The 13,087-nt window shown below is 43.9% G+C and overlaps 1 protein-coding gene across 4 annotated transcripts; it reads left to right on the forward strand.

Annotated features, from left to right (window-relative positions):
• The first annotated feature begins 4,162 nt into the window (after positions 1-4,162).
• On the forward strand, positions 4,163-7,303 carry LOC126987347 (gastrula zinc finger protein XlCGF57.1-like). Of its 4 annotated transcripts, none has more exons than XM_050844332.1 (2): positions 4,163-5,662; positions 5,915-7,303. In XM_050844332.1, exons 1-2 carry the CDS (start codon positions 4,326-4,328, stop codon positions 6,480-6,482), a joined length of 1,905 nt encoding a protein of 634 aa, XP_050700289.1. In that variant the 5' UTR covers positions 4,163-4,325; the 3' UTR covers positions 6,483-7,303. The 4 variants fall into 4 exon arrangements, with proteins under 4 accessions (XP_050700289.1, XP_050700288.1, XP_050700287.1 ...); XM_050844331.1 differs by having other exon boundaries at positions 4,163-4,676; positions 4,857-7,303; XM_050844330.1 differs by having other exon boundaries at positions 4,163-4,536; positions 4,600-7,303.
• The last annotated feature ends 5,784 nt before the right edge of the window (positions 7,304-13,087 follow it).

Genomic DNA, 13,087 nt, shown 5'->3' on the forward strand with positions numbered 1-13,087 from the left:
GTAAGAAATGTTGTTCCATTACAATATTTAAATGTGTGTGTTCAGGAAGCAAAGTTTTATTTATTGAGGGACATTTTTTTTTCTTTTTAAGTGCTCCACATTGAGGTGTTAATTAATTTTAAATTAGATTGCAGGGAAAGGGTTAAGCAATCACTAGGTAAGGAGAGAGTGGTGCTTGTCTAGTAGGGCTGAATTTTTTGTCAGCATCCATCCCTCAATTATAAGGATGAAGTTTTGGGCATATCACCTTTTTCCCCCTCACACTTGCCCTCTCCCAAATATTTGTGATTTCTGCAAAACAAATAACAAATCAACTCTTACCAGAAAAAAAAAAAATCCTCACAATATGCAGAAATGAGAAAAAATAAAATGCCTGAGCCCTCACAAGACCACGCGGAAAGTGGACTCTGCTGCCAGGGGGGTGAGCCACCGCTTGGACCACCAACCACCAGCGTCAACACCACAGCGTCACAGTGCCAAGCGTGTCTCACATATTTAGCAAAAACAATTTAGGCTTACTAATCTAACCATATAAATCTAACCTAACCTGACCTAACCTAACAACCAATTCTAGTACTGTTATATTGGCTGAAGCCATCCTCTTGCTACACTATTCTTACCTGTCCCATGGGGCTGATCTTGTCATATATATCAAGACCCAATAATGTCACCTGGAGAGAGTGCCAAGGCAGACCTGTAATCAGATCTGGAGCACCTCGTACACCACCTATGAGGGGACACTTGGGGTCGAGTGGGTTCAAATGGGCCAGGTTTTTTATATTTTTGGGTGCCACACAGAAACCAAGTGTAAATTTGAAAGTTTTATTAGTGCATCAGAACATTACATTATTTGGCTATAAAATGAGACATGTTTGAAAAAAAATGAATTCAAAATATATGAAATCATTAACTAATGTAGCGTGTGTGAGACCTGTTTGACCCCTCAGCTCGTGGGGTCAAATGGGCCACTACTTTTAATCACTTTAATAATATGTAGTAATTCAAATTAATTCTATCTAACCACCATGGTTGTGGCTATTCCTCTCCTGGTACTTTGTGTGTCATGTAGCACTGTTTAGGGGAAGTATGTAACGTAGTAATCAATTTTTTTTATAATCCCTTATTGTCACTGAACTTAATTATAGTAATGCATTTATTTTGATGGTATTATATCATTTTTATTTACAAGGACTTATCACTGTTATTCAGCCTACACTTTCCAGTATTTTTCAACCTCTGGCACACTGCACTGTCCATGATTACCACATGCTGCTGGAGGTTGGATGACGGAGATGACATCTTCGAGCAAATACTCATGGAGATCTGGATGTTCAGGCCACTTCCAAACCTTCACTTGGCTCCTTATCATACAGCTGACTTCAACAGTGGTCTTTTTAACATGTTTCACTAGCCCAGGGAAATAAGATCCTCCGTAGACCACAATAACAAATGACACACCATCTTTTAGATCTTTTGCTTTCAACAAGACTGTCAGGCCTGCTGCTTGACTCACTATCTGATCATGTAACACAATTTTCTAGCTTTGTTTCCTTTTTTAGGCATTATTAAAAAAAATGCGGTGGCCCATTTGCCCCACTGTGCTAAAGCTTTACTAGCTCAACAACTAGAGAGGCTATAAAATTGACATTTTTGGCACATAAAACCCAACATCCTGGGCTATATTATGGCTTTTAAATTTTATGTTTAGCATGTATAGTTTTTGAGTTACACAGAAGTTTATGGTGGTGAAATTTCGTGGTTGAATTTTTTTATTTTTTCAAAAAGTTTAGCATCATATTTGGTATGTTTAGATAAAAGAAATTTGTATTTGTTTTAAATATTATAAATCTACTTTAAAACAGCTGTCAAATGAGCTATGAAATTTTAATTATCAACAATATTAAATTTGCCAAAAATTGGAATAAGTAAAAAAAAATCGCGAACTGACCCATTTGCCCCCACGGCCCATTTGACCCTTGCCAACTGAATCTGTCCACCCTTCAGGATGCTATCAAAGGAATCTGATTAGGTGGATCTCACTTTTCAGCAACCTCAACACCAACACACCTGCTGCACCCACACTCCCTCTCCCAACTCAGCCATCCAACACCACAACACCCTGCAGCCCATTTAAGGAGGCACAGAGAAATACAGACTCAGCCCAGTGCCCTTTATTATGAAAGCAATTAACTCCTACACGATTGCTTGACCACCTTTCACACACACAACACCGTGATGCAACTGGTTAGAGCGCTGCAATGCCAGGCTTCACGGTCTGATGGCGGTGGTTCGAGCCCGCTCAGGCCGGATTCTTTCCTTTGACTAGGAGTGGTTACTGTCCCCCGTTTTGAGCAAGGGGGATGGGTGTGTGGTGTGTGAGGTCCTGGCAGTACCCAGAGATCGACGAAAAAGAGGCTGCCATGCAGTAAATACACTTCACAGTATCATCATTTTTTATTATTATTACACACACACAAGTAGTGGACTTTCCCACCCTCTTACGGACAACCCCTGACAAACCTAAGCCAGCAGCACTCCCCCCCCATGGCACGAGGCACCCACCTGTCAGTCCTATGGGAGGCTGTTCCTACCACTTCACAGTCTTCCAAACACCTGTCCCCTATACTTCAGTAGCACTCATCTGTCACATTTTTCCACACTGGACATCCTTGGTCTATCCTTAACTCAAAATTTACACCTCATATCGTGTCTTACTAAATCAGATTCCTCAAGGATTATTGTTCTGTATTGTCTCCACCATTTTTTCTCCCTATCAGCTGTCCATATGCAGGGGCCTTGTCTGCCCTTGCATGGAGTATGCATCCCATGTGTGGGGGGATTCCACACACCGCTCTCTTGGACAGAGTAGTCACAGGCTCTTCGTCTCATCAACTTTTCTCCCTTTACTGAGAGTCGTTCTGCCTTACTCACCTCTCAAATTTTCCCGGTGTTACCTCTCTTTCCATCTTCCATCATTATTTTCTTGTTGACTGCTCTTCTGAACTTGCTAACTGCATGCCTCCACTCCTCCCACAGCCCCACTGCACTTGCCTTTCTACTCAAGCTCATCCCTGTACTGTCCAAATCCCTTATGCATAGTTAACCAGTATCTTTATTCTTTCATCCCTTTCACTGGTAAACTCTGGAACAGCCTTCCTTCCTCTGTATTTCCTCCTGCTTATGACTTGGGATGTACTGATGTATCGGTATCGGTGGTATCAGCACATTTTAAGAGTATCGGTATCGGCTGATTTTCTGCCGATACTACCGATACTTGAAGGAGTTTTGTACGTCGCTTGTCACTCGTTGCAAATAATTTTGTTCAACAGAAATTGGATTTTCTAAATTGTTGAAAAAATATTAGAAAAGTGTAATTATCTAGTATCATGAGACTACATAGTTTGGAATGTACTGCGATTTAATTTTCATCACTTTAAACGATAAGATTCATATTCCTTTGAATACAAGTATATAATACTTAGTATACAGTATAGCCTTTGGTACCACGGACGCGTGCAATACAGGTTTAGTAGCTTCGGAGCGGGATTGGCGGAGCCCCTCCACTCCCCTCATTTGCCTGCCTCAGTCAGTCAGACAGTCGCCCCACAACACGCTGCCCGGGTCTGGGGATTTCTTCACAGTCCTCATGACTATGGACACCTTTTTCAGGCCAGCACTGATTACTTTTTTTTTCTTCCCTTCTATGGTGGAACAACGAGTAGTGGGTCTTTTTTTTCTTCTTAACATTTGATATTGCCCTTTAGCTGCTGGAATTATTGTATAAAAAAAATCAGTGCACAGGTATCGCTACATCCCTACTTACGACTTTATCTCTTTCTAGAGGGGAGTATCTTGACACCTCTCCATCTGAAATTGATCACTCCTTTGGCTGCTATTCTCTATCATCTATTATAGGAGAAGTGCTTGTGGGCTTTGTATTTATTTATTTTATTTATTTATTTGTTTATTTTTGTCCATGAGCTACTTTCTTTACTGTAAAAAAGAAGACATTTGAGTGCCAGTTTCTAGGCAGTCAGGAAAGTAACACCCATTTTCTAATGAGTAGAAATATTCATTTGGCTGTGCAGGAGTCCATCACATGAGCATTGTTGTTGTTGCTGTAAGGGACTCAAAAGCAAGGTATTGATGTATACATGTGAGCTGATGACCACCACTGTTGCAGGTGCTGAGGTGTGGAGGCCAAGTCAGAACTCGTCACCCAGGCCAGGACTCCACCCTACCAGCTTGCTCGTCCTTCGTTGACCCCAGCCACACGGCACTGTCAGGTGACCCCACAACAGGTGTGCTGCCATCAGAAGTGTACAATGGGGGGCGTGAGGCCGCGCAGGAACACAAGGAGCCTCAGTTCACAGGAGCAGTCAGCTTCAGGCGAGAGGCGGCACAGATGCGACCACTGCGGGAAAGCGTTTGCCCGGAAGTTTTCCCTTGCCAGGCACAGCACCACCCACACCAGCGGGAAGAGGGAAGAGGAACCCTGCATGCCGGGAAGCCCTGTCAACACAAACACCAACACAGGCAGTGGTGGTGAGGCTGCAGGCAGTGGTGGTGAGGCTGCAGGCAGTGGTGGTGAGGCTGCAGGCAGTGGTGGTGAGGCTGCAGGCAGTGGTGGTGAGGCTGCAGGCAGTGGTGGTGAGGCTGCAGGCAGTGGTGGTGAGGCTGCAGGCAGTGGTCAGCACCCTGCCATGCAAAGAGGCAGGAAGAGGAGAAAGAAGAAACCTGCCATTCGGAGAAGACCTGCCAACACACACATTGGTCTAGGCAGTGGTGATGAGGCTGCAGGCATTGGTGATGAGGCTGCAGGCAGTGGTGGTGAGGCTGCAGGGAGTGGTGGTGAGGCTGCAGGCATTAAGGAGGAGGACTTCAAGTGTGAGGAGTGTGGGAAGAGCTTTGGGTTCAAAAGCCTCCTCAACAGACACATGCTCAGCCACACTGGTGAGAAGAATTTCCAGTGCAAAGAGTGTGAGAAAAGCTTTGTACAGAAAGGTGATCTCAAGAGGCACATCCTCACCCACATCAACGTGCGGAACTATCCGTGCTCCGAGTGTGAGAAGAGCTTCGTGCAGAAGGGTGACTTCAAGAGGCACATGCTGACCCACACGGGCGAGAAGAACTTCCTGTGCCCCGAGTGTGGCAAGAGCTTCGTGCGGAGGGACAACCTCAACACCCACATCCTCAGCCACACGGGCGAGAGGAACTTTGAGTGCCAGGAGTGCGGGAAGAAGTTTGCGCGGAAAAACAACCTCAACACGCACATGCTCACCCACACTGGGGAGAAGAATTTTGAGTGCCAGGAGTGTGGGAAAAAGTTCATACAAAAAGGCAATCTGGACAAACACACCTTCAGCCACACTGGCCAGGGAAACTTTGAGTGCCAGGTATGCGGGAAAATGTTTCTGTTAAGATCCTATCTGAAGACTCACATGCTGGGCCACACTAACGAGAGAAACTTCCCGTGCCTGGAGTGTGGAAAATTGTTCTTGCAGAGAGGCGACCTCAACAGGCACATCCGCATCCACACAGGGGAGAAGAACTTCCACTGCCCGGAGTGTGGCAAAAGCTTCGTACAGAAAGGCAACCTGGAGAAGCACGTCCGCAGCCACTCGGGGGAGAGGAACTTCCACTGCCAAGAGTGTGGGAAAAGGTTTATGTTAGAAGCCCATTTGAAAAGTCATATGCTGGGTCACAATAATGAGAGAAATTTCCCATGCCTTGAGTGTGGTAAAATGTTCTTGCAGAGAGGCGACCTCAACAGGCACATCCGCATCCACACGGGAGAAAAGAACTTCCACTGCCCGGAGTGTGGCAAAAGCTTCGTACAGAAAGGCAACCTGGATAAGCACGTCCGCAGCCACTCGGGGGAGAGGAACTTCCACTGCCAAGAGTGTGGGAAAAGGTTTCTACTGGAAGACCATTTGAAAAGTCATATGCTAAGCCACACAAATGAGAGAAATTTTCAGTGCCAAGAGTGTGGGAAGAAGTTCCTACAGAGGGGTGACCTCAACAGGCACATCCTCACTCACACTGGCCAGAGAAATTTCCACTGCCAAGAGTGCGGGAAAAGCTTTGCACAGAAAGGAAACCTTGACAGACATGTCCTCACACACACCACTGATGAAAAGTTTCAGTGCCAGGATTGTGGAGAAAACTTTGTGCAGAAAGGAAATCTAGACAGACACGTCCTCACCCACGCCGCTGATCAAAAACTTCAGTGCCAGGATTGTGGGGAAAGTTTTGTGCAGCAGAGTGATCTTGACAGACACATCGTCTCCCACAGGGTACAACATCACCCTCAACCTCAGCCTCAGCCTCAGCCTCAGCCTCAACCTCAGCCTCAGCCTCAACCTCAGCCTCAACCCCAACCTCAACCTCAACCTATGCACCATCTGCCCTGGGGATATATGCATCAGGAAGGCATCATGTCAGGGGCCCTTCACTGTTGTATGCATCAGCAAGGCCCTTGATAAGCATGGGGCAGAAGGCATCATGTTTGGACCCATACAATTGATAACACTGCAGTACACTAGAGCCAGACCAGTGCCACATACTCCAGTTGAGGTCTAATGCTGCTTCCAAGTATTAGAAACACTCACAGGGAAAGTTTATCACTAACCCGTCTGCTGCAGCTGACTTGAAACTATGAGTGGAATGTTTGGACACTGGTGGCTGTACTGAACCAGACAGATCAACACACCTTATTCTGCTGCTGGCCTGTCTGTAGCTTCATTAATTTGGTAAGAGAATTTGAGTCCAAAATATATATAATGCCAGGTCAGCAGGGCTGATTCTGGCCATTTCGGTGCCCCCTCCCAACTTACACCATCCCAACAGTGGTGGACTCTAGACTGATTTTGCATCATTGCAGAAAATGTGGAAGGTGCCCACTAGCAAATTTTACTTATTACTAATTTTTTTCCTTTCCCTAAGTGACCACCTATATTGCCGGTGCCATCAGATATATTCAGGAAGTGAAAACTGAAAAGAAAAGAATGAGATCAGAACAGTGGGGCAAGGGTAAAACAATCCTAAAGGTTTCTTCTGCCTTTACAAAACAAAAACCAGAGATAGTATTGGATCATTTAGATCAGGGAATAGTAGTCCACTTGACAACAGACACTAGCATAGCACTGAATGAGCACTCCTTGTCAGTATTTACTCATGAAGATGTGTTGTAATTACCTGAAGCTGATCAGATGGTCATGGGAAGGAAAAAAGAATTGTTATATGATGTTTCAATAACCAGAGAAGCAGACATTAAAGAGATAAATAAACTTAAGAAAATCAAGTCACCTGAACCAGATGACATATTCCCACGTGTTCTAAAGGGAAGTAAATACAATATCCACACCACCGGCCAGCATTTTTATAAGTCTCTTGACACCAGAGTAGTACTGGCATTATGGAGAAAGGCCAATGTTAGAGAGAGAGATAGAGAGAGAGAGAAGTGGGATAGGGGATGAGAAGGCCTTCAGAGGCTTAAGTGTGTGAACACAACACTTGAATACTGCTCCACAGTGTGGGATCCTTACACACACAGAAACATTGATAGGCTTGAACAAATCAACACCATTCCTCGTTCTTTCTCTACTCCTCACGCTAAAAAGCCTTGGTTTAATCACGCTTGTTCTCGTGCTGTCAATGATAGAGAGGTAGCTCACAAAAGGTACCAGAGCCTTCAAACTAATGCTAATTATGAACTTTACATTTCTGCCCGAAATCGTGCCAAATCTATTCTCCGACTAACCAAAAATTCTTTCATTAATAGAAAATGTCAAAACCTTGCTTTCTCTAACTCTTCCCGTGACTTCTGGCATCTAGCCAAAAACATCTCCTCCAACTTCACTTCTTCATCTTTCCCTCCACTCCTCAGTCCTGACGGCAACACTGCCGTCTCATCTATCTCTAAGGCTGAACTCTTCTCTCAAACTTTTTCTAAAAACTCCACTCTGGACGATTCTGGGCATATTCCTCCTACTCATCCCCCCCTCTGACTCCTTTATGCCTGTTATAAAGATTCTTCAAAATGATGTTTTCTATGCCCTCTCTGGCCTCAATCCTCAGAAGGCTTATGGACCTGATGGAGTGCCTCCTATTGTCCTTAAAAACTGTGCCTCTGTGCTGTCACCCTGCCTGGTCAAACTCTTTCGCCTCTGCCTGTCAACATCTACCTTTCCTTCTTGCTGGAAGTATGCCTTCACACAGCCTGTACCTAAGAAGGGTGACCGCTCCAATCCCTCAAACTACCGTCCTATTGCTTTACTTTCTTGTCTATCTAAAGCTTTTGAATCAATCCTTAACCGAAGATTCAAAAGCACCTTTCCACTTCTGACCTTCTATCTGATCGCCAGTATGGGTTCCACAAGGCGTTCTACTGGTGATCTCCTAGCCTTCTTAACTGACTCTTGGTCATCCTCTCTTAGCCGTTTCGGTGAAACTTTTGCTATTCGCTGGACATATCAAAAGCTTTTGATAGGGTCTGGCACAAATCTTTGCTTTCTAAACTACCCTCCTACGGTTTCTATCCTCTCTGTACCTTTATCTCCAGTTTCCTTTCTGACCGTTCTATTTCTGCCGTGGTAGACGATCACTGTTCTTCCCCTAAATCTATTAACAGTGGTGTCCCACAGGGTTCTGTCCTATCTCCCACTCTTTTTCTGTTGTTCATTGATGATCTTCTTTCCAAAACGAACTGTCCTATCCATTCCTACGCCGATGATTCCACTCTGCATTATTCAACTTCTTTTAATAGAAGACCCACCCTTCAGGAACTTAACGACTCAAGGCTGGAGGCTGCAGAACGCTTAGCCTCAGACCTTACTATTATTTCCGATTGGGGCAAGAAGAACCTGGTGTCCTTCAACGCCTCAAAAACACAGGTTCTCCACCTATCCACTCGACACAATCTTCCAAACAACTATCCCCTATTCTTTGATAACACCCAGCTATCACCTTCCTCAACACTAAACATCCTCGGTCTATCCTTAACTCAAAATCTCAACTGGAAACTTCATATCTCATCTCTTACTAAATCAGCTTCCTCGAGGCTGGGTGTTCTGTACCGTCTCCGCCAGTTCTTCTCCCCTGCACAGATGCTGTCCATATACAGGGGCCTTGTCCGCCCTCGTATGGAGTATGCATCTTGTGTGGGGGGGCTCCACTCACACAGCTCTTCTGGACAGAGTGGAGGCAAAGGCTCTTCGTCTCATCAGCTCTCCTCCTCATACTGATAATCTTCTACCTCTTAAATTCCTTCATAATGTTGCCTCTCTTTCTATCTTCTATCGATATTTCCACGCTGACTGCTCTTCTGAACTTGCTAACTGCATGCCTCCCCCCCTCCCGCGGCCCCGCTGCACTCGACTTTCTACTCATGCTCATCCCTATACTGTCCAAACCCCTTATGCAAGAGTTAACCAGCATCTTCACTCTTTCATCCCTCACGCTGGCAAACTCTGGAACAATCGTCCTTCATCTGTATTTCCTCCTGCCTACGACTTGAACTCTTTCAAGAGGAGGGTATCAGGACACCTCTCCTCCCGAAACTGACCTATCTTTCGGCCACCTCTTTGGATTCTTTTAGGAGCAGTGAGTAGCGGGCTTTTTTTTTATTAATGTTTGCTTTTTTTGTGCCCTTGAACTGTCTCCTTTGCTGTAAAAAAAAAAAAAAAGGCGGCTAGGTTCATTACAAACAATTACACTCGAACGCCTGGCATCACAACACGGATCAAACAACAGATAAACATGGACCCTCTTCACATACGCAGACAAGCACACAGACTTACACATATGTACAAGATCACAACACTCACATTGACATTGACCCACAAACATACACAATGCAAACAATCAACGCACTCGTAACACACACATCCATAAATACCAAACATATCACACTAACACTGATGCATTCAAGCACTCATACTTTCCATGCACCATACGTGACTGGAACAGCCTCCCTCAACAGATTTTAGAGTGTGGCACAATAGACTCATTCAGAAAACAAATACACACTCACTTGTCACCACAACACACCAACTCTAACAATGACACTTGATTCACTTCCCTCCCCTGCACACTCGGCTCCCCCGTCCCCCCAACAGCCAACACAAATATGCATGATAGGTGCCCTGTGTATTATTATCCAGATCCAGAAGTCTTCCCATGCCAGGTCTTAAGGATAGCAAATACTCATCAAATTGAAATCATATTGCTCATCATCCCCACTTTACCAATCATCCAACACTGTGACTTACAAGGCAGACGTGGCGTTGACCTTGCCCCTAATGACACGGCATATCATTGTTCCTTAGAAAATTTACTTTAGTAGTATGTGCATATCCTGCCACCTGTTAGGACTAGCAAGGATCTCTTTAAGTTTGAATCATGTGTCAGAACATTATCAGTGGTTCATATTCATGCATGATAATGTGCCCTGTCCCCATTAAAGCTTGGGAGAATATGCTAGGTGTCTTTTTTATCTTCCTCCTTTGATGTAAAAAACAGGAGGAAGTGTTGGCACCAGTGTAGCTGAGGGTGATGGACTTGTTCCAGTGTCACGGCTCTCCTCCACCGTTCAGTCAGTCAGTTAGTTATTCATTTATTTTTACAGTAAAGGAAGCAGCTCAAGGGCAAAAAAATAAAGTAATGATGAGAAAAAAAAGCCTGCTAAACTGCCCCTTTAAAAAAAATCTGAAAAGTGGCCAAAAGAGAGAGGTCAATTTTGGGGGCCTGGGACATCAAGGTTTGTTTGCAGTTAGTGTCGTAAGTAAACAACATTATCAAAAACCCAGACACTCTAGTTGACCGCTGAAGATTATTTTCAGTCAATAAACCTGCGGAGAGGAGCAACATGCTTCAGGGCTGCTCTCAGTGCACACAAATCGGACCAAGCTGCTGTTGACTGGGTGCTCACAAGGCAGTGTCAGAAGGCCAGATTACTCTCAGGAGGTGTATAAACCAGTTCAGATGATGTGCCAGAGTAGAAGTCAGGGTAAGAGTAGAGTGCACATTAGCATATGAGAGCACATCTTTGTAAGAATAGTTAGTGGATTAAGTGGTACCTTGTGGCTGTAGTCTGTTGATTTAAGTAGTAGTTTATATGAACATGTACTTGCTGGATTATTGGTAAGATGTGTGAAGCCATTAGTAGTGATTTGTACCTCAGCATACTCTTAATATTAGAACTTGTGAATACTTGCTATCTAATTTGTAGTAGCTCATGTTGATGTGTACTCTGTGTATCAATGCTAATATGTAATTAGCCATTAGTAGTGAGTTGTATTACCTCTAACTTTGGTGTGGGAACTTGTAAATACAGTAAACACTTTTTGACCCGGTACCGTTGGGGAGGAGGCATTGCTGACATATGGGAATGGCCTTTCCCCAAAATATTAAGTGAAATAAATAAATAGATGCAAAAATAATATCACTTACCTTGTTTGTTTACAGGAATAAAGTATATTCCAAGTATAGAAAGGTCCTTTTGGTAGGATATAGAGGAAAGACACAAGGGCAGGTCTCAAAATTTAAAAGACCAGCCCAGTTTCTGCCTCGTAAAAGCTTTTTTTCTTCCCTTGACACAAGTACAACAAGAGAATGAGTGTCCATGACAACCAGCCAGAGCAATCCAAGGGTAAGGAGACTGCTTCAGGGTGCGTCTTGTTATGTACAGCAAAGTCATGTCCATAATGGTGCACTGATTCACGCTGCCCTCACGGAACAAGTTTATGATCCCAGGCATTTTTAATATTTAGGTATTTTGACATTAGTAACCATCCTTTACTAATCAAAGAAGTGTGCCAATTCAGTAACTGCTTGAAAATTTGTCATATTAAAAATTAGCTTTCTGGGATGATTAAACCACTCCCAGGAAGTATGTGATAGGCCCATGAGGTGCTCCAAACCTGTTACAGTACATCCCTGTGTTGTCCTCACGCAGTTTTCTCTTTGTCTCAGTCACCGCCAGAGAGTAGTTCAGTAGTTCTCTTAAGACAAATTGTTTTACTATCCACATCAAACTACACACACACACACACACACACACACACAGAGGCAGAGGTTTGAGCCTACCCAGGCCCAGGATTTTTCCACTGACAGGAGTGGTTACAGTCTCCCCTTGAACAAGGGAGATGGGCTGTGTGTTATGTAAAGGTCCCGACAGTACCCAGAGATCAAGTATATATGTATGAGTTTGTTGGGGTCGGGAGGGTACTACTTTCTGGCGGGTGACTAGTCCAGCTCGTGATCAGGCCGTGCAGGTGAATTACACCATTTTCTCAATTTAAAATGAAAGTCACGGACAGTGAACACGTCCTTCAAGTCCGAAGGTCAGACCCCATTTCAGGCACTGAAATGAAAATTAGAACGAAGACCACGAATGTTGCAGAAATTGATAAGGAGGAGGTTCGAGGAGTTATCAGGACACCTCTCAAGTCGGCAGCCAGAAGGTGAGTCCTCCCTGGGGGAATTTATGGTCCCCCCCCCAGGCGGGGACTCCGAGGCGGTGTTTTCCTTAGCCATTTTGAATTTTGAATTTTGGGAAAAGGTGTGTGTGTTTTGTGAATGTAGTGTGGTGTAGAAAGAGAGAGGAACTGTCTTTTGAGAACATGCTGAGCTGATCAGGATCCACCGGGAAAAAGCCTAGTGGCGCAATAGGCCACGACATAAAAAAAAAAAATCAAACTGGTATTGCTGCAGTAGTTTTCATGATGTTTACTGGATTGTTTTCTATTGTGTTTGGTGTACAATATATAAACAAAATATATATTTATTTAAACATACATTTTGGCAATTTTTCTTAAGCCATGCAAAAAGTGGTGTTTTTTTTTTCAACTTAAAAAATGTTTGGGTAATATAAATTTTAGGAAATGTTTACCAGTAATTACTTTTTAATCACTGATGGCTTTTATTATTGTATGTCAATAAGTTTTGGAGCAGTAGTTGTTTAATTTGGTTAAAATTAAGGGGTTTCTATATGATTTTTTTTTTTGTTTTCTTTCATATGTCGTCTTAATACTTGCACGTAAGTAGGTATCATGGCTATTTGTCATTAAATTTGCATGCAAATTGA

Source organism: Eriocheir sinensis, chromosome 64 (assembly GCF_024679095.1).
Source record: "Eriocheir sinensis breed Jianghai 21 chromosome 64, ASM2467909v1, whole genome shotgun sequence".
Classification (NCBI taxonomy): Eukaryota; Metazoa; Arthropoda; class Malacostraca; order Decapoda; family Varunidae; genus Eriocheir; species Eriocheir sinensis.